The 21,537-nt window shown below is 36.0% G+C and overlaps 3 protein-coding genes across 3 annotated transcripts in view; 1 reads left to right on the top strand and 2 right to left on the bottom strand.

Annotated features, from left to right (window-relative positions):
• The window catches only part of LOC131975033 (serine/threonine-protein kinase N2-like), a 46,873-nt gene extending 40,684 nt beyond the window's left edge, over window positions 1–6,189 (bottom strand). Inside the window, exons 1-2 of the mRNA XM_059337561.1 lie at window positions 5,903–6,189; window positions 5,495–5,639 (exon numbers count right to left, since the gene is read on the bottom strand). Coding sequence (XP_059193544.1) covers window positions 5,495–5,633 — 139 coding nt within the window. The 5' untranslated portion in view covers window positions 5,634–5,639; window positions 5,903–6,189. The remainder of the gene's footprint in view (window positions 1–5,494; window positions 5,640–5,902) is intronic.
• A 7,598-nt stretch (window positions 6,190–13,787) lies between these two features.
• seta (SET nuclear proto-oncogene a) lies at window positions 13,788–18,272 on the top strand. Its single transcript, XM_059337698.1, has 8 exons — window positions 13,788–14,104; window positions 15,634–15,691; window positions 15,948–16,090; window positions 16,217–16,320; window positions 16,415–16,528; window positions 16,804–16,974; window positions 17,141–17,272; window positions 17,360–18,272. The coding sequence occupies exons 1-8, from the start codon at window positions 14,032–14,034 to the stop codon at window positions 17,381–17,383; spliced, it is 819 nt and encodes a 272-aa protein (XP_059193681.1). The 5' UTR covers window positions 13,788–14,031; the 3' UTR covers window positions 17,384–18,272.
• Window positions 18,265–21,291, bottom strand: si:ch211-51h9.7 (uncharacterized protein LOC558400 homolog). The gene is made up of 2 exons (XM_059337699.1): window positions 20,829–21,291; window positions 18,265–18,516 (listed from the first exon to the last, which is right to left on the bottom strand). Exons 1-2 carry the CDS (start codon window positions 21,256–21,258, stop codon window positions 18,362–18,364), a joined length of 585 nt encoding a protein of 194 aa, XP_059193682.1. The 5' UTR covers window positions 21,259–21,291; the 3' UTR covers window positions 18,265–18,361.
• Between the last annotated feature and the right edge of the window lie 246 nt (window positions 21,292–21,537).

Raw genomic sequence — 21,537 nt, 5'->3', positions numbered from 1 at the left:
AAACCATCAGATTTTTAAAAAATGGTTTTCTTTTACTTACAAACCACAAACATGCTTAATGAAGAGTTTTAAATCTTGTAAATGTGGTCACAGGCTGCACAAAAGAGATCAAATAAGATTAACATCTGGTTTTGTATTCTTATGCTATAAATGTATTTCACCTTACACTGTAAAAAATATTCTGTTTAATTTACGGTAAAATACCGGCAGCTGTGGTTGCCAGAACTTTACCGTAAAAAATACAGTGAGTGGGTTTTCTACTGTAAATTTAAATGTAAATATCAGCAAAATCTGTCATTTAGACTGAAAAATCACTTGCCATTTTATCCCTATTGTGTCTCTTTTTGGTAATTTTGTGTCTCATTTGATAATTTTACATATTTTTTTGGTCATTTTGTGTCTTTTATTGATAATTTCATGTCTCTTTTGGTCGTTTTCTGTCTTTTTTTTTGGGTCATTTTGTGTCTTTTTAGATTGTTTTGTGTCTCTTTTGGTCATTTTGTGTCTTTTTTGATGGTTTTGTGTCTCTTTTGGTCGTTTTCTGTCTCTTTTTTTGGTCGTTTTGTGACTCTTTTGGTCATTTTAGGTCCTTTGTTAGGTCCTTTGGTCTGCTATTATTTTTAGGGTAGTTATGTCCTTGTGACGTTATGGTATTTCTCCATTCATTTTAAATGAAAAATCTAATATTTTTTACAGCAAAACTGTGTTTTCTAAAGTTTATGACAGAAAAAAGTAAAAGTTTTGTGCCATTCTTTGATTTACGGTAATTAAAATTGTCTACTACGGTGATATTACATTTTTAATTTCACGCCCTATTTCTGATATAATTTGACAGTGTTTTACTGTAATTTCTACAAACATTTTTTACAGTGTATCGCCAGTTTTACAAAAACTGACATGGAGTTTTAACCCATTTAATCCCACCGGTCACAATAGTGACTGTAAAAATATTTCTTAGTTATAATAAGGCTCTATTCCTGCAGAATATGTCAAACAAAGCTGCCCTGAGCCAATAATGTTCTCCTCCTCCCACTCTAAGGGAGATCACATTGGAAATGTCCAAAAGTAAAAATGGTATGTCTGTTACAATAAAGTAACAATGTTGAGATTGACCGATAACTGCTTTTTTTTTTGGTTTGCTCTATGTATTGTCCTCTCAGTATTCATATTGGTATAGTAGTATATTTGATAATGTAGGCCAGGGGTGTCAAACTCAAATATGAATTATTTTCAATTCACTACATGCAAAAAAAAATTGGTTTTGAATTATAACAGCCTGGAACTTGTCAATGATTAGATTTTTTTTTGCATTATTATTTTTAGTGTAGTGTCAAATACTCACACTCATACTGCTAAACAAAAAAATGTGCTTTTTTTTTAAAGCAAGCTATAAAAAAATATTATACATAATTTTATTCGACTTTTATTTAACTGATATTTTTTCACCTACATTTGACCTAAGTATTGATATCAAACATTAACTGATTTTTAAAGCTTTTAACCCTTTAAATGCCAGGTTTTTGTCATGATGCCACCATGACTTTAGATGAAAAAAAGAAAGAAAATATTATTTTCAATGTACTACCAAAACATTTTTTAGTTTTGAATTATTACAGCCTGGAACTTGTCAATGATTAGTTTTTTTTGCATTATTATTTTTTGTGCAGTGTCAAATATTCAAACTCATACCGCTAAACATAAAAATGTGCTTTTTAAAAGCAAGCTATAAAAACAATAATATACATTATTATATTCTACTTTCATTGTACTGATTTTTTTCACCTACATCTGACCTAATTATCGATATGAAATACTAATTGATTTTAAAGATTTTAACCCTGGTTTTTGTCATAACACAACCATGTTTTAGATGAAAAAAAAACCCTGAAAATATGAATTATTTTCAATATACTACATGCAACAACAAAAAATAGTTTTGAATTATTGCAGCCTGGAACTTAATAATTAATAATAACTAGCAGCAACACTGTTTTTGTTGCAATTTGATTTTTTGTTCAGTGTCAAATGCTCACACTTGTACTGCTTAGTGCATAAAACGCGTTCAGCCTGCCCTGAGGGTTAAGCAGTGACTAACAAAGAGAAATGTTGTATTTACTGTACACCCATAGCCCAACTCCAAGCATTTTACCTTTTGACTCACAAAAACAAAAGTCTTTGTAGGTTAGGAACTCCAAAACAGAAGAAGGACATTGATTAGTGACATTAAATTGAAATTTTTAAGAGAAAAGCATGTTTTTTCCCCCAGGTCACCACCCACCCCCTATAAAACAATGACATATAGTATCTGCAGGGAGTGATACACTGTAAAAAAAAAAAATTTTTTTAAACTGTTGTTTTTACGGTATAAAACCAGCAGCTGTGGTTGCCAGAACTTAACCGTAATAAATACGGTGCAACGCTTTGTAATATTACAGTAAAATGATATTAGCACTGTTGATTTCACGTTTAAGATTGCCATTTTATTCCATATTTTACCGTAAAAAATAAAAAGTTTTCCCATCAAAAGAAATGCTGTTCTGCCATATAACTGACAAGAAAATACTTTATAAATGCAGCTTTAATTAAAAATGTTACCATTAAATATTACAGTTTATTTTTGTTAGCGACATGGTGTTTAGTACATTTAACAGTGAGAAAAAGTATTTTTACAAGAAATAAATGCAAAAATGATGGCTTGTATATATATTACAGTATATTTTTGTTACAAACACAGTGTCAGTGTATTTTACAGTGGAGTAATGTATTTAAATAAAAAAAATACTGTTTTGGCTGATATATACATTTACAGTGTTTCATTGTTACTGAAACTGAATTAACCCATTTATCATTTTACGTCTTTTACTGTCATGGTATAGCAGTTTTTCACTGTAAAATCTACAGACATTTTTTACAGTGTAGTACTGCTCATCAATACCAATGACTCAGTGATTTCTTTACTGGATGTCCCTGGTTTTCAATTTCCAACCACAACCCCCATCATATCTGTAATGGTTCAATGATAAAATGAGCTTAAAGCTCTGATCTCAAGCCAAATAATGGTGTTACAGTAGTATTAACCAACATGTTGCTATCTATTATGTTTTATACTCTTGTTTCTGAAAGTTCTGGCTTAATGAGCCAGAAATAACTGACTGTAAAGTAAGTATGTTGAGATATTCCAGTATTAATGATATTTCAAAAATGTTTATATTGATGTGTTAATGATACACATATGATAATATCATGTAAATAATCCTCTTTAGTCATTTCTGTTTCTGTTCGTTCTCGTTTTGTTAAGTACTTCCGGCTACATGTACTATCTCTACATCCCTTGCTCGTTTTTTAAATTTAATTCATTCGCCAAAAAAGAGACAAAACACATAACAAAGTTAATAATTTTGGTGTTCAGGTTTTCTATACATGTCACAATAATATCATAGAAGTGCTAATGGGGAATTTTATTTTTTATTTAACCAGGAAAGTCTTATTGAGATTAAAAATCTCTTTTACAAAAGAGTCCTGGCCAAGACAGGGAAAAGCATCAACTTATTTCTCAACCATTTTTAAATGATTGCTGCAACTAATAATAATTATTATTTTCAGTATAAATTAGTCTGCCAGATATTTTCTAGATGAATCAATTAAATGTTTTGTCTTTAAAATGTCATAAAATGTCTTTAAATGTCTTGATTTGTTTAAGAAATTCAGTTAATTTTCGTATCTGAGATGCTGAAAACAGCATTTTATGTAATTTTTGCATGAAAAAATGACTTTAACACTTCATCAGTTATCAATAGTTGACAAATTCTTGCAGCTCGACTGGTATTAGTTGTTTATTATTCATTTTGATTAGAAATCCTTTACTACATAAGGATTATGAAAAAGTGAACAAATGCATATGTTAATCTGCTTATTTTTATGCACCTTTCTGGCATCGTGCACATTTGGTTTTTGCAACAAAATGATAATTAATTTATTGTTTATATCGTTTTAATTTGCACTCTTTCCCACTTTGTAACAGGTAACATACAGTCATGGGAAAAAATATTAGACCACTTTTTTCCTTCAATTTCTTGTTCATTTTAATGCCTGGTACATCTAATGGTACATTTGTTTGGACAAATATAATGATAACAACAAGACATTTTCAAGACATTTTCCATGGTTTTCATTATTATAACCAAAATCATTTACAGGAAAACCATGGAAAATTTCTTCATATCAGCTCTTAAATTAATCTTTTATCAGCTATTTTTGTTGTCATCATTATATTTGTCCAAACAAATGTACCTTTAGTTGTACCAGGCATTAAAAGGAACAAGAAACTGAAGAAAACAAGGGTGGTCTAATCATTTTCTCCATGACTGTATAAAATAAAATGACTGTAAATAGATGATTTCATGCCTCTACACTGTAAAAATGGTGGTGGTTTATGGTGAAAAACTGCTGAACCATGATAGTAAAAGACCATAAAATGATAAATGGGTTAATTCAGTTTCAGTTAGAATGAAACACCGTAAATGTTTACTGAAATAAATAAACAAACTTGAATATCATGAATAAAGATGAAAGTGGCAAAAGATAAAACCCAAATTTCTGAGAAAAATTAATCAGATATTCTTTTAGATTAAAACAGGTAAATTTACGAGTAAAAAAAATGTTTTCCTGAGATTTTAGATGCAAATTTAAGTGAAAGCAACTGATATTCTAAGATAAAGTTTTAAATGTGTAAGCCATCACTGTAATTTTTGCATTTATCTTTTGTAAAAAAAAAAACTTTTTCTCACTGTTAAATGTACTAAACACCATATCTCTGACAAAAATATGCTGTAATATTTAATGGTAAAATCTTTAATTCATGCAGCATTTATAAAGTATTTTCTTGTCTATTATATGGCAAAACAGAGTTTCTTTTGATGGAAAAACCTTTTATTTATACAGTAAAAAATGGAATAAAATGGCAATCTTAAACATGAAATGATTAGATCAGCTTAGATTAATTACTTAATTAATCCCACAACGGGGAAATTCAACCTCTGCATTTAACCCATCCTTTTTTTTTTACACACAAGTGAACACAGCATGCAAGGAGCAGTGGGCAGCACATTACTGCTGGTTTAGGTGCCTTGCTCAAGGGCACTTCAGTCCTTGACCTGTCAGTACCGGGATTCGAACTGGCGACTCTCCAGTTACAAGCCCGATTCCTAACCTCTAGGACCCACGGACTGCCCCCAAAATCAACACTGCTAATATAATTTTACCGTAATATTAGAAAAAGTTGCATTGTATTTATTACGCTAAAGTTCTGGCAACCACAGCTGCTGTTTTTTTTTACCGTAAAAACAACAGTTTTGTTTTTACAGTGTAACGAGCTTGTTAACATACTAAGAAGCTGTAAAAAGCCTTAAATTCACAAAAGATGTTGACATGTCTTAGTGACATTTCCAGCATCATTGTGGGACCCTACAGGGGGGTCACGGCCCAGGACTCTGACCTCCATGAGTGGAGCCGTTGGGGTTTCCTCCACCGTCCCCGATGCTGCTGCCAGCCTGGGTGACTTTGATAATCTGCAGTCGGATCAGCTCGATCTTGGAGCGGCTATCCTGCAGCATCTGCTGAGCTGTGGACAACATCTGATCCTGGATAACGACATCACATCAAGAGTCAACGAGCCCCACACTTCATCACCATGCTCTTGTATTTATTCATTTATTTATTTATTTTATCCACTGACAGTTCAGCTGGGACAGACTGAAGACAGCCATGATTTATCATAACAAGTGGCACAACACGAGGGAATCACCAGCAACAGCTCTGCACAACACAACTCATCTCCATAATCATCAAAAAACAAGAAGTGGTAGGTAAAAGAAGAGCCGGTATGACTTTGCACTTCACTAACCTCGGGGTGATGCTCTCTCTCGCTCCTGGCTGAATAAGGACTAATCTCTCATGCTCTGTGGAGGTGGAGGGGAGGACTTCTCAGGTTGCGCCTCTCCACCTTCACTATCCTTGAAACACAAGTCCCCTGGTGCTATGGTGCTCACACACACACACTGACTGAGGGCTCTTCTGGTGCAGCTCCTACATCTTGAGACCTGAATCACACAGCGTGTCCTCCTGTTTGTTTTTGCCTCCGTGCAGCCTCCTCTGCAACATCCCCTTCCCACTGCATCCTCATCCTCCTCTGCTCTGTAACCAAATCCCTCTCTCCCTCCCTCTCTCTCTCTCTCTCTCTGTCTCTCTCTCTCACGCTGTCTCTATTAGGGGGGTTTCTTTCTGCAGGGGGACGGCGGAGTTCCTCTCCGCTGCCAGCACTGCTGCTGCTGCTGGTCTGACAGAGCTGATCGCCTCCTCTAGGCTCGGCATTGGCCGCTGCAGGACCACATGTTCCTGTGCTGTCGCCAACCAAAAGACAAACACAGAGCTGCTGCTGCTGCTGCTGCTGCTGCTGCTGCTGCTGCTGCTGCTGCTGCTGCTGCTGCTGCTGCTGCTGCTGCTGCTGCTGCTGCTGCTGCTGCTCTCTTTCCTGGACAAGGCAGAGAGAAGCCGGCATGCAGTGTTCTGGACATTTGTTTCACCTGCTCTGACAAGAACAGGGTGTGAGAGACATTAATAACCCTACTGATAGCCGTCAACAGACATCCAGGGGGTGGGGTGGGGGGGTGGGGGGTGAGGGAGCAGCTGCAGGGGTGCTGAACACCATCCTGGACATGTAGCGAGGCTCACTGACACCACTGTGGATGTTTACATCTCTGGTCTGCAGCATACATGGCAGCAGTTGTTGTTGTTGTTGTTGTTGTCCTCTCAGCTGTCCAAAATGGAGATGAATGAGCTCATTGATTGAGAGCTTTTTGGAGAAATAATGTTATTAAAATGCACAAATCATTAGGTTGGTTAGATGTAAAAACTAGACTTTTGTCATTACTGATGGTGTTAATTAAGAATGTCATAATAACCAAATCACCTCTTATTTTATATATATATATCTATATATATATATCTATATATATAGATATATATATATACAGTACAGGCCAAAAGTTTGGACACACCTTCTCATTCAATGCGTTTCCTTTATTTTCATGACTATTGACATTGTAAATTCATCAAAACTATTAATGAACACATGTGGAATTATGTACTTAACAAAAAAAGTGTGAAATAACTGAAAACATGTCTTATATTCTAGTAAACAAAGGGTGGTTACTTTGAGGAATCTAAAATACAAGACATGTTTTCAGTTATTTCACACTTTTTTGTTAAGTACATAATTCCATATGTGTTCATTCATAGTTTTGATGCCTTCAGTGAGAATCTACAATGTAAATAGTCATGAAAATAAAGAAAACACATTGAATGAGAAGGTGTGTGTCCAAACTTTTGGCCTGTACTGTATATATATATATATACAGTTATAAATGATTCTGTAGTCATTTCATTTTACTTAATATATTTGATAAAATGTATTAAATATAAATGCGTCCTTGATTGAGGCAGTTGTTTAAGTAACTTTAATATAAAAATGTATGAGATGGAATCTACTTATTTTGATCACATTAAATAGAATCTTTATGTGTATGTTATTCTAAATTCCAACACAATAGAATTAGTCCGTTTTTAATTGACAGGCACTTCCTGTTAAGATGTTATTGTAACGTAGTTAGATTTAATTAATAATATTGCATGCAATCTGTTGCCTCAATTTTATTTAGTAGCTATTGTTTACCTTTTTTACAGTGTATATAGATATATATATATATCGGGCAATGCAACAGTGGAACTCACTCCCTTATCATATTACTCAATTAAATCTATATAGCTTTAAAAAAAAACAACAACTTAAAAGTAATTATCTAAATATCAACTTTAATTGATGCAGCCGTCTTTTTGTGTTGTTTTGTTTTGTATTTGTTTTGTGATGTCAATAAAGTTTTGTGTGAAATGTAATTACATATTGTCTGTGTGTTCTTTTTTGTTTTATGTTATGTATTCATATAATGTATGTCATGTCTGTTATCATTCTGTGTATTACTACATTGTATTTGACACACTGAAATATGATGATAGACCCCAGGAAGAATAGCTGCTGCTTTGCAAAAGCTAATGGGGATCTAAATAAAAACAAACAAACAAACAGGTCATCAATAAGACTTAATTTGCAATAACAGATAAAAGCTATTCTTAAAATGAATAAACAAAGCCAGTTTGATTGATATTCCTTTGAGAGAAAAAAAAACATTATTTATGAATTATTCAGATTTGATTTGATTTGATTTTGCACACAATCATTCAAAAATACAAACAATAAACACAGTAAATGTCCTGCATTCAAAATCTTAAATAAAGTACAAAATTATTAGCATCAAAATATACTTAAAGCACCAAAAGTAAAAGCAGTCATTATGCAAAAATGGCTAATTTCAGAATATTATTATAATTATAATTATATTAATCACTGGATTATAATTATTTAAATGCCACTCATGTTGCAGCTGGTAAAGGTGGAGCTAATTTTAATCAATGTATATACTTTAAATTATATATAATACCATGTTATCTATAATAATACACCATCATTTACTAAATATATGTATTTGACAGCAGTGGAATGTAACAGTACATTTACTCAAGTACTGTTTTTTAAGTACAGTAGAGTATTTTTTGATTTTATGATATTTAATACTCCACTACTTAGTTGGAAATAATGTACTTTTTACTGTACTTTATTTGACACTTATAGTTACTTTTTACATGAAATATATATATATTTAGGCTTTATGATAATTTAGTTTTTGGTTGGTTTTGAGTATGATTTTAGCTGGATATAATTTACTTTTTTTTTTTTTTTTACAATATTCAGGCTTTAGTTCTACTTTGACTACTTGTAACACAACTGATAGTGGGGTAAAACGTACAATATTTCACTCTGAATTATAGTGGAGTAGTTAGAAAAAAGTAATAGGGAGTAAAGTATAAAATAGCATTAAATAAAAAATTAACCGAGGTAAAGCACATCAACACTGCACTTAAGTACAGTACCTCAGTTACTGTACTTACTTTCCATCACTGAAGGGCACTTAAATAGACTCATTCCTCACTGTATATTTATCGTAATTGAGATAGTGGTATTTCTACTAGGAGTACTTCTTCAAGTGGAGTAAAAAGTACAGTAATTCCCTCTGAATTGTAACGAGGTAGAAGTGGCATAAAAAAAGAGAAAACCCCAAGTAAAGTACTTTAAACAGTACTTTAGTACAGTACTTGAGAAGCAGAAGAAGAAGAAGAAGAAGAAGAAGAAGAAGAAGAAGAAGAAAAAGAAGAAGAAGAAGAAGATTACTTCATTAATCCCACAATGGGGAAATTCAACCTCTGCATTTAACCCATTCTTTTTTCTTTTTTTTTTTTTACACACAAGTGAACACACCATGCAAGGAGCAGTGGGCAGCACATTACTGCGCCCAGTTGAGTTAAATACTTAATTTCAATTGAAGGACACTTAAAATAGTCGCCTTCCTCATCGTAATTAAGCTAGTACATGTCCACTAGCTTAATGATTGTCCTCGCTAAATAGGCTAATTTGATGCTATAATTTATAATATATAACGCTGCTTTGTTCAAAGGCCCATTGAAGTGCAAGTTGGTCCAACTGGCAATTTGTTTTGTTTTTTGGACGGCAGTTAACTTTAAAAGTAGAGTAATATAAGTGCCAATTTGAGGTTTAGTTGATTTTGAGTGTGATTTAAGTTGGATGTAATGTACTTTTTTTTTTTTACAATATTTAGGCTTTAGTACTACTATGACTACTTTATACACCACTGGTATTGAAGTAAAAAGTACAATATTTCCCTATCAAAAAGAAACACCCAAGTACCTCAAACTGTACTTTAGATATTGACGCTATAATTTAAAAGTTGCTTTGTTTAAAGGCACACTGAAGTAGTGCACAATCGCCAGTTGGTCCATCTGGCGTTTTTTTTGTTTGTTTTTTGGACGGCAGTTAACTTACAAAAACTCTTTTGGGAGTAATGTATACATTACTACAATATTTCACTGCAGTGAGGCAGAAGAGGCATCAAAAAAGAAATACCCAAGTAAAGTACCTCAAACTGTACTTTAGTACAGTACTTGAGTTAAGTACTTAATTTCCACTGAAGGACACTTAAAATAGACTCCTTTCTCACTGTACATTTGTCTTAATTAAGCTAGTACACGCCCACTAGCTTAATGATTTTCCTGGCTAAATAGGCAAATTTGTTGCTATAATTTAAAAGTTGCTTTGTTTAAAGGCACATTGAAGTAGTGCACAAATGCCAGTTTGTCCAACTGGTGATTTCTTTTGTTTTTGGACGGTGGTTAACTAACAAAAACTCTTTTGGGAGTAATATAAGTGCCAGTTTTCTGGTTTAGTTGATTTTGAGTGTGGTTTTAGTTGGATTTAATGTACTTTAATTTATTATTTTTTTACAATATTTAGGCTTTGGTTCTACTTTGACTACTTGTTCCACCACTGGCAGTAGAGTAAAAAGTACAATATTTCCCTCTGAATTGTAATGAAGTAAAGTGGAATCAAAAAGAAGTACCTCAAACTGTATTTTAGAAAACTGTACTTGTACTTAATTTCCACTGAAGGCCTCTTAAAATAGACTCTTTCCACAAGTACATTGTCTTAATTAAGCTAGAACACGTCAACTAGCTTAATGATTTTTCTCGCTAAATAGGCTAATTTGACGCTTTAATTTAAATGTTCCTTTGTTTAAAGGCAAATTGAAGTAGTGCACAAGTACAAATTTGTCCAACTTGCAATTTCTTTTGTTTTTTGAATGGCAGTTAACTTTTAAAAAAAACCCTATTTTGGGAGTAATATAAGTGCCAATTAGAGGATTAGTTGATTTTGAGTGTGATTTTAGTTGCTTATAATATACTTTTTACTTAACTACTTGTGGTGGAACAAGTAGTCAAAGTAGAACCAAAGCCTAAATATTGTAAAGTACAATATTTCTGTCTGAATTGTAGTGAAGAAAAAAATATCCCAAGTTAAGTACCCCAAACTGTACTTTAGTACAGTACTTGAGTTAAGTACTTAAGGACACTTAAAAGAGTCCTTTAACAATGTGCATTTGTCTTAATTAAGCTAGTACATGTCCACTAGCTTAATGATTTTCCTCTCTAAATAGGCTAATTTGACGCTATAATTTAAACGTTGCTTTGTTTAGAGATACAAAGAAGTACTAGTCCACTTAAAAGTGTCCCGTTTATTTGTCCTTTTGGTGTCTAAACCGAACAATTAGTCCGGGACAACCTGTGACTAACGGGCTAATTTGCATTGACCACCAGAACGAGGTTCCTCCTGCCTCCTCTGATATTCAGCATCTTTTTTTTTATTTTTTAAGTGCGCAAGTGCGAGTCGGTCCAACTGACGATTTGGCCTTTGCCTGAATGCGTTTTTTTTGGACGGCTTTTAACTTAAAAATCACCTCCAGGAGTAATATAAGTGCCAATTTGAGGTTTAGTTGCCTTTGAGTGTGATTTTAGTTGCTTATAATATACTTTTTACTTCACTACTTGTGGTGGAACAAGTAGAACCAAAGTCTAAATATTGTAAAGTACAATATTTCTGTCTGAATTGTAGTGAAGAAAAAAAAAATCCCAAGTTAAGTACCCAAAACTGTACTTTAGTACAGTACTTGAATTAAGTACTTAAGGACACTTAAAAGAGTCCTTTAACAATGTGCATTTGTCTTAATTACGCTAGTACATGTCCACTAGCTTAATGATTTTCCTCTCTAAATAGGCTAATTTGACGCTATAATTTAAACGTTGCTTTGTTTAGAGATACAAAGAAGTACTAGTCCACTTAAAAGTGTCCCGTTTATTTGTCCTTTTGGTGTCTAAACCGAACAATTAGTCCGGGACAACCTGTGACTAACGGGCTAATTTGCATTGACCACCAGAACGAGGTTCCTCCTGCCTCCTCTGATATTCAGCATCTTTTTTTTTTTTTTTTTAAGTGCGCAAGTGCGAGTCGGTCCAACTGACGATTTGGCCTTTGCCTGAATGCGTTTTTTTTGGACGGCTTTTAACTTAAAAATCACCTCCGGGAGTAATATAAGTGCCAATTTGAGGTTTAGTTGCCTTTGAGTGTGATTTTAGTTGCTTATAATATACTTTTTACTTCACTACTTGTGGTGGAACAAGTAGAACCAAAGTCTAAATATTGTAAAGTACAATATTTCTGTCTGAATTGTAGTGAAGAAAAAAAAAATCCCAAGTTAAGTACCCAAAACTGTACTTTAGTACAGTACTTGAGTTAAGTACTTAAGGACACTTAAAAGAGTCCTTTAACAATGTGCATTTGTCTTAATTAAGCTAGTACATGTCCACTAGCTTAATGATTTTCCTCTCTAAATAGGCTAATTTGACGCTATAATTTAAACGTTGCTTTGTTTAGAGATACAAAGAAGTACTACTCCACTTAAAAGTGTCCCGTTTATTTGTCCTTTTGGTGTCTAAACCGAATAATTAGTCCGGGACAACCTGTGACCAGAGGTGGAAAAAGTATTCAGATCCCTTACTTAAGTAAAAGTACTAATACCACAATGTGAAATTACTCCACTACAAGTAAAAGTCCTGCATTCAAAATGTACTTAAGTGAAAGTACAAAAGTATCAGCATCAAAATGTACTTAAAATATCAAAAGTAAAAGTACTCGTTATGCAGCATGGAGCCAGTTAGATTGTTTTATATATTCCAAATATTATATTAGATTATTATTATTATTGATGCATTAATGTATACAAGTGTCTAATCACCTACATTTTTTGTGTTTTTTATGTTAAACCTCGAGTGGAAAGTAACTAAAGCTGTCAGCTAAATGTAGTGGAGTAAAAGTACAATATTTGCCTCAAAATGTAGTGAAGTAGAAGTATAAAATGACATAAAATGGAAATACTCAAGTAAAGTACAAGTACCTCAAAATTGTACTTAAGTACAGTACTTGAGTAAAAGTACTTTGTTACTTTCCTCCACTGCCTGTGACTAACGGGCTAATTTGCATTGACCACCAGAACGAGGTTCCTCCTGCCTCCTCTGATATTCAGCATCTTTTTTTTTTTTAAGTGCGCAAGTGCGAGTCGGTCCAACTGACGATTTGGCCTTTGCCTGAATGCGTTTTTTTTGGACGGCTTTTAACTTAAAAATCACCCCCGGGAGTAATATATAAGTGCCAATTTGAGGTTTAGTTGCCTTTGAGTGTGATTTTAGTTGCTTATAATATACTTTTTACTTCACTACTTGTGGTGGAACAAGTAGTCAAAGTAGAACCAAAGCCTAAATATTGTAAAGTACAATATTTCTGTCTGAATTGTAGTGAAGAAAAAAAAATCCTAAGTTAAGTACCCCAAACTGTACTTTAGTACAGTACTTGAGTTAAGGACACTTAAAAGAGTCCTTTAACAATGTGTATTTGTCTTAATTAAGCTAGTACATGTCCACTATCTTAATGATTTTCCTCTCTAAATAGGCTAATTTGCATTGACCACCAGAACGAGGTTCCTCCTGCCTCCTCTGATATTCAGCATCTTTTTTTTTTTTTTTTTTAAGTGCGCAAGTGCGAGTCGGTCCAACTGACGATTTGGCCTTTGCCTGAATGCGTTTTTTTTGGACGGCTTTTAACTTAAAAATCACCCCCGGGAGTAATATAAGTGCCAATTTGAGGTTTAGTTGCCTTTGAGTGTGGTTTTAAGCGGAGAAAGGGGAGTAATTCGGCGGATTGGAGCCCAGTAGTGAGACCTACTTTGAGAGGCGGAGCTCGCGCTCTCCTCCATTCGGCGAGGCGCGTTCGTAATGAAAGGAGCGCGTGAGCGGCGGTAGCTGTGACTTCCTCGCTCCTCGCGGCTACATTGTGTGGACAGCAGCACGTTGTTGGCTCTGCACGCGCAACTTTACTCTCCTGTTCAAGGAGAAACCAGATCTCAAAGCTACCAGCTTTTTCTCTCACACGTCCGTTAAGTTACCCCAGCTTGCTCAAACATGTCGGCCTCGGCGGCAAAAGTGAGTAAAAAGGAGCTGAACTCAAACCATGACGGAGCGGACGAAACCTCCGGTAAGAAGGAATGGCGGCCTCCCGTTCACCGCCATTTTCACTCTCTTCTCCTAACATCGTTTGCATTGCCACGGCGTGAAATATTGTTCATGATGAGTGTGTGTGTTGCATTGATTTGTGCTCCGGGACCTTCTTTGTGGTTGATCACGTTCACATTTCGGTAACATGGGCTAGCAGGGGCAGCTATTATAGCATTTATTAGCATTTATTAGCATGCTGCTATGGTCTGCCTGTTGTTCAGTCCACACCGGTGCTCAGAGGCCATGCTAGCTATTTTATTAGCATCATCAGCGTGGCCACTTGTGTCGTTTGTTGCTGATCGAGGGGTCGTATGCACTACTGGAGCCTCGCTGTTTCACATGATGCTGTATAAATTACTCAAATGGACTTATCTACTTTAATATAACCATTATGGTGCACAATATCCGGGAAAGTTGGCGATTTCATTCGGGCATTAGCAAGTTAGCTGGCTAAGTGTTGTTGTTGTAGTGTTACCTAATGCTAGCTGACGACGTTATGTTTGGTCAAAATGCATTTAAATCCACTTGATCTTTAATTACTTAAAGAAGGTAATTGTTATTTTTTAGACAACTTGACCACGTGGGGAAGGTTTGACAGCAATGTCCAGCATGATCCAGTTTAAACAGCAGTACAAACACATGGTTTTCACGAGGGACAGGGAGGAAGAAGGGCTGATAAATGATTCACGTATTGGTTTACTTAATCTATTTATTTTCTATTTTTTTGTAAATATGTACGTTTAGGGAAAAAATGTTAATTGAGTGTTGGAGAAGGGGTTTAGGTTTAAATAAGCATATGCTTCATCCTACTCCTTTTCGGACATGTTGCCTTCACATTATAGCTTTTGTTATGACTATTTCTATTTTTGTTTTGATTATTCTCATTTGATTTGTTTGTTTAAGTCTTCTTTGTTGTGTTACTCGCATATGTTCGAAATAAAAAAGCTAAACTAAACAGTTGTGGGGGTCTATCCTGGCATCTGTCCTAACCCCGGTGTCTCATCAGTCCTGATCCCGGTGTCTCATCAGTCCTAGCCTCGGTGTCTCACGTTATCGCGGCTCTCTGTCTCTGTGTGTGTGTGTCCCACATTTAAACCACGCGGCCTTGTCGGTAGCAGCCGGCAGGAAACGGTGAGTGTGTGAGCCGCTGCAGCTATTGGCCGCTCATATCACCTTAACCTCCGGGAGAGCCCGGCGTTTAACCTGCAAAATAACCTGCCACCCACCCTGATCAACCGTGAAAAACCCCATGGATTAAATATTGTAAACATCCAAACTATTGGAATAGAAATAAAAAAGAATCTCACTTAGACCTCTGTAGTTTTTGGGAAGAGTAAACTTAATTTCAGGTCCAAAAACAACTCTCAATAATGTAGAATAAACTTTAATGTAAATATGCTTAATGAAAACACCCCTTATTTTTGTTTAATATGTCTATAATATGTTTTGCTCTTTGTCTTTTTATAAGATGTGCATATTTTCTAACGCATGTATGTCTTATTTCCACAGAGAAAGAGCAGCAAGAAGCTATTGAACACATCGACGAAGTTCAAAACGAAATTGACAGGTAAGAAAATGTATATTGTAAAAAAAATTAAGGCTGAGATTTTGGCAAGCACAGCACTAATGTGTGATGAGTGTTTTAATGAAGAGGAAGTCACATTTGATGCTATAATCTGAGGTTAGCAAAAATAATCTGCAGGATCTCAACAGATGTCTTTGTGCCTTTAAGTAAATGTTAATTGAACAAAAAAGCTAAAAATGAATGGGATATTTATTATTTGCCTGCATGAAACTGATTTTACATTTTCCCCCTCCTCTAGGTTGAACGAGCAAGCCAGTGAGGAGATCCTGAAAGTAGAACAGAAATACAACAAACTCCGTCAGCCATTCTTTCAGAAGAGGTCAGAACTGATCGCCAAAATCCCCAACTTCTGGGTCACCACGTTTGTCAACCATCCACAAGGTAAGTAATATAACATGAGGAGTTTATTGCCATAGTCTGGAAATGATTAAATCACAATGATGAGTAAAAGTTTGGACGGTGCCTCAAGTTAAAGTCTGGTGTCTGTGCTCCGTTTCACCCCAACAGTATCTGCCCTACTGGGAGAGGAGGATGAAGAAGCACTTCATTACCTGAGCCGAGTGGAGGTGACAGAGTTTGAAGACATCAAGTCAGGCTACAGAATAGATTTTGTAAGTATTTTAATGATGCAAACTCCCATAACCACGGATGTGCAAGTTGCTTGTGTTCTTACCTTTTTTTAACTTTTGTTTGTGTGTTTTCCAGTATTTCGATGAAAATCCGTACTTCGAAAACAAAGTCCTTTCCAAAGAGTTCCATTTGAATGAGAGTGGAGACCCATCTTCAAAGTCAACAGAAATCAAATGGAAATCAGGAAAGGTATGTGCATCTGAGGCTGTTTGCTGCCAGCGAAGTAAACTAGAGAGGTGTTACCCTCAGTGTCTTTTTTTTTTTTCTTTTGAACTTGAGATTTCTTTGCCGTTTTGTTACAACGGCGCTCGTGAGATTTATTTTCCTGAACTAAGTTTTGTTTTCTCCACTAAAAAAAAATCCAACCGGTATTATCCACCCTGGATGTTAAACTCCAGGGCTTAGATATTGAAAGATCTCAACAATTCCGGAATTATATTTTCATCAACATTCTTTCTTTTAAGGATCTGACCAAGCGCTCCAGCCAGACACAGAACAAAGCAGGAAGGAAGAGGCAACATGAAGAGCCAGAGAGCTTCTTCACTTGGTTCACTGATCACGCCGACGCCGGCGCCGACGAGCTCGGAGAGGTCATCAAGGACGACATCTGGCCAAACCCCCTGCAGTACTACCTGGTATGTTTACAACCGAGTGAATGTCTCATTCACCGCCAGCTTTCACAATAAGCAGGCGTCATTTAGCTGTACGATTCAGACAAAATGTATTCCATCCACCAGACAGGAAACTGTAATTTAAGACTGAGAGACAAACAAAAGTACTGACGGTGATTGTTATCTCCAGGTTCCTGACATGGATGACGAAGAGGGTGAAGGTGAGGACGACGAAGAGGACGAGGAGGGTCTGGAGGACATCGACGAAGAGGGAGATGAAGACGGAGAGGAGGACGAAGAGGACGACGGAGAAGACGGAGAGGTAAAGTGACGGTGAAGTCACACACAGATGTTGTTTTAAAGTTTTTTCCGCAGCAGTCGCTGACTTTGTGGTGTCTGGTTGTTTCAGGATGACGAGGGAGAAGACGACTAAGAAATAACATCACCCACCCAGACCCTCAACCTTCTATTCCCTGTTTGGTTTTTCCACTCACGTTCGGGAGCAAAGGTTTTAATTTTTGTTTTGTTGGGTTTTTTTTACTTTTTTTTTTTTTTTATAAATCTGTTTGTGCTTCATTTTACATTCTGAAGCCTCTTCACCTTGTTGGTGCCATGTTATGTTCTCCTTTGACTCATCCAAGGCCAATGGCACTTTGCCCTGAATTGTGAGTACCATCCCCAAAGTCATCTCAATAATAATAATAAAAAAAAGTATAAAAAATAGAATCAGCACGGCATCCTGAGTAGAATTTGAAGACAATTCACACAGAGTTCTCCTGTAAAGGTTGTGTGGTAAATTGACTTAAAGCCATGGTGTAGTGACCCAGCGCTAGTTGACCTCAATTTTTTCCCACTTATGATTTTTTTAATTTTTTTTTCAGTTGGGGTGTTGATCCCTTGAAAAAAACTGTTATTTTTTCCCCTATGTGGTTAACGAGTACCAGCTCATTCCTTTGACTTGTAATGTTTAGGGGGCGGGGGGAGGGATAAGCTGGGGAGGGCCAGGAGTATGTTGGTTATTGGGGAGAGTGGTTATTTTGACACCATTTCTATGGGACTTTTTTTTTTTTTTCATTGTATTGTTTTACAGATATCCATGAGATTTGAAATGACATTTTTAATAAAGAACAAAATGGAAAAAAAAAAAACAAGCTTGTAAATTTTGGCCCCCACTGCTTCATGGGTAAAATAAAAAAAGACCTGTTATCTCATAGAACTTGCATTTAATCACCTTTCCTTTTCCGCTGGGGGGAAAAGAAACTGTTTTAAAAATTTGAGGTGTAAGACTTGCTTTGTTACAATAATAAAACTTACTGTGTTTACACGTGGGTGCATAGAAATTTATTTAAAAAATAGATTTTTAGGTAGCAGCAAAGGCACCTGGGTTAACTGTACAGTCAGATGTCAGACATCAGCTCACGAAGGATTTCGGAGTCATTAGTAGACTTGAAGCAAGGTCTTCTCTTAATAGACGGTCAGTGATTAAAGCCAGGAAGGTTTGGTCCGACTCCTCAAATGTGGTTTTTGTGACCGTGTCAGGCCAGTCACTGGGCTGGAAGGCCCAACCTGGAGACAAACAGACATGTAAAGGTGTTATGAATTAGCTTCAACACTGTATCACAAGTTATAGCACTTTCTCTTTGAAAAAGACATTTTTTAACTGAAGTTATCACTTGCTCCCAAAATATGAGATGCCCCATCTTGACCATAAATTATGGCAGAAGTATTTCAGAAGGATTTGTTGCCAAGCATTTATTTCTTAGACTTTGCTTTGATAGATTATCACATGCCAAACTAAATTACAACTCAAAGTGTAGCTAAGATGTAGGTAGAACATTTCTCCCAAGTATTTGTAATTTCAAAGGTTAAATGTACCACTTTTCTTTTTTTACTTAAGTTATTTGCTCCATAATCGAAACAGTCTGATTATGTAACACATTATGAAACTAATACAAGATATTACACAAATGATTAACTTTTAGTTATTGATTCAATAAAGTTAATATTTCTTTTATAAGACAAAGTCCTGATTTTGACAGATTATAGCAGGGAGACTCAACTTTACCCAGACTGGGTCTGCTTTTGAAAAACAAAAAAAACTTTCTGATACATTAACTGACTTTAATTAACTAACATTACTTTGATATTAAAAGTAAAAAACTCTGTGAATCAATGTATGTCCTATGTTGATTAGAAAATGGTCGACTGGCCATGCTATTGTGCCAATTTTGGCAGTTTATTATATAATGTCTCCTTAGTTTAATAACTATAATTTAGATTTTTACCCCCCTTTTGCTGAATTCAAAAGTTTGTTTTTCTTCACAACGGTATAAATCTTATTCATGATTTACTTAATCTTGTGGGGTAAACACAGAAGTTACAAATTTAACATTTGCATAATTTAATCATTAAAGTTATACTTCATTATAGACTTATGATCAACTATATCCTGTGGCACAAATACAGCATTTCAGATTTTAACATTTCTTCAAAGATTATTGATAGAGACATACATTTATTTTGAAATTTTCCCATGATTTTTTTTATTGTTGGTAAAGGTGATACTGAACAGGCTAAAGCTGCCCTCTTTAATAGATGATGTGTTTTAAGGTTAACTATGGAGTTTAGGGCTATTTTGTCCATTTTTTAATCTTTTTCATCCTGCCTGTATACACCACTTAAAAAATGTTTAAAAGTATATTTTTTCACCACAACCTCGCCTATATGACCTAATAATTGTTGTTTTTTTAACTTTCAAAACACTATAATGGTCAAATAATTTTAAATGTTGCGAATGTGAACAAAGGTGTCAAATATAACATAAGAGGGTTCCATCCAGTTCTATCATTTTATACTAAATATATTTGAGCTTGTCTCCAGTTTTACTTGGTATATCATCATCAAACTGAAACTGGCCTCATGGAGTTTACAGCCAGAACTTTAGAGGTAAATTTACAGTAGGGCTCCACGCTGCTTTGTTTTCTAGTCTGGATGTCATGAAGAAGTCTGGATTTGGCGCTTTTGGAGACTCCAGAGCAGGGATGGGCAACTGGAGGCCCGGGGGCTGCATAAGGCCCGCACCCTCACTTGAAGTGGCCATCGGTACAACTACATGCGTTTGAGCATGAAATCTTAAAAGTGCAGTGTAAAAATGCACAAAATTACTTCTTGCATTAATGTTGGTCTGCTGTTCTTGCACTGAAAAAAATAAATCACAGTAAGTGATTCTTTTTATTTGCTTCAAACCTTTTGTATTCCTATTAATACTGTTCTACATGCATTTGAGCATGAAATATGTTAAGTTACTGCACTGTAAACATATTTAAAATTGCAGTTTCATCATATCTGGTTAAGTGCACGGTCCTATATGTGGCCCTGTGGTAGTGTGCATAAAAAAAGTGTGGCCCCCTCCAGCATTTAGGTTGCCCATCCCTGATCTAGATAATAATTTCCCTTTCAAATACACTTATAATTTCTATTATTTTTATGCTTAAATTAGTATATACTGTATATCGAAAGCAGACCATGGTAAGTGCAATTACTGCTTGGTTTTGAGTTGGATTTTGTGGTTTTTATATAATTATTTCTCGAAAAAAACTAAAGCAAAATTGAAATCTAAAAACTTTGTCACAAGATAAAACAGACATCAAGGAGTTCATTTTTAGTTAGAACTCAATTTCGACCAAAAATGTAGTTAGTGCAGTTAGGCTTTGTAGGGCGGCATAGTTTACTATACTTTACTGTCATATCTTTCTGGTCCTATATGTGGCCCTGTGGTAGTGTGCATGGAAAAAATGTGGCCCCCTCCAGCATTAAAGTTGCCCATCCCTGCTCCAGAGGGTTAATATTGTGGTTATTTTTGCACCTTTCATACCCACCTAAATGAGTGTTACAGCGGGGACAGGTGGCCACGGTCCACGAGAACCCGGGGAACCAGGAGAAGTGTTTGTCCGCCGGCCAGTGCTGGGTCACGTCCGCTTTTCTGAACGTAATCACCTCGAACCGGTGTCCGTGGGGGTTCTCGAAAAGCTGGACGTTAACCCTTCGGCCCCCGATGGACGTGTCGTTGCGGGCGGACAGCGCCAGCCGGCTGGGGACCAGGTGGATGTCCGCCCCGGACGCCAGCTCGTGTCCGCACGCCCGGCACAGCAGCAGCGTGGCGGCGGCGGCGCTGCTGGTCCCGGTCCCCCCCTCCTCCGCCTCCGGAGCAGCACACGCCTCACCGAGCTGGTATGCAGCGGGATGAAACAGCAACACAAAGGAGATATAGTGCATTATGAGCCTCTCCAGCTGCCCAGCCTCCACCATCGCCTCGGCTAAAAACAGCTAGCTGGGAGCTAAGCTAAGCTAGCTTGTGATTAGCCTCCCATGTGCGCACATGGGAGGCTATCACAAGCTAGCTTAGCTTAGCTCCCAGCTAGCTGTTTTTAGCCGAGGCGAGCTAACATCGAGGAGGGTCCTTTTTGTTATAAATAACCGACCCAAAGTACATGAAATCATCACGTGATGATATGAACTCGATCAGAAAGTAGGATCCTGTCGTATACAGCCACTTTTAAATGGTGATTAGTGAACTAAAGAAGTGGT

This window comes from Centropristis striata, chromosome 7 (assembly GCF_030273125.1).
Source record: "Centropristis striata isolate RG_2023a ecotype Rhode Island chromosome 7, C.striata_1.0, whole genome shotgun sequence".
Classification (NCBI taxonomy): Eukaryota; Metazoa; Chordata; class Actinopteri; order Perciformes; family Serranidae; genus Centropristis; species Centropristis striata.
The sequence above is the reverse complement of the archived record's forward strand: the minus strand, read 5'-3'. Positions and strand labels throughout refer to the sequence as shown.

Coding starts and splice junctions, on each gene's coding strand:
- seta (XM_059337698.1), top strand. CDS start 14,032: ATGTCGGCCTCGGCGGCAAAAGTGAGTAAAAAGGAGCTGAACTCAAAC. Junction 14,105..15,633: donor CGGAGCGGACGAAACCTCCG/GTAAGAAGGAAT, acceptor TTATTTCCACAG/AGAAAGAGCAGCAAGAAGCT. Junction 16,091..16,216: donor GTTTGTCAACCATCCACAAG/GTAAGTAATATA, acceptor TCACCCCAACAG/TATCTGCCCTACTGGGAGAG.
- si:ch211-51h9.7 (XM_059337699.1), bottom strand. CDS start 21,258: ATGGTGGAGGCTGGGCAGCTGGAGAGGCTCATAATGCACTATATCTCC. Junction 18,517..20,828: donor CCGCTGTAACACTCATTTAG/GTGGGTATGAAA, acceptor GTTTGTCTCCAG/GTTGGGCCTTCCAGCCCAGT.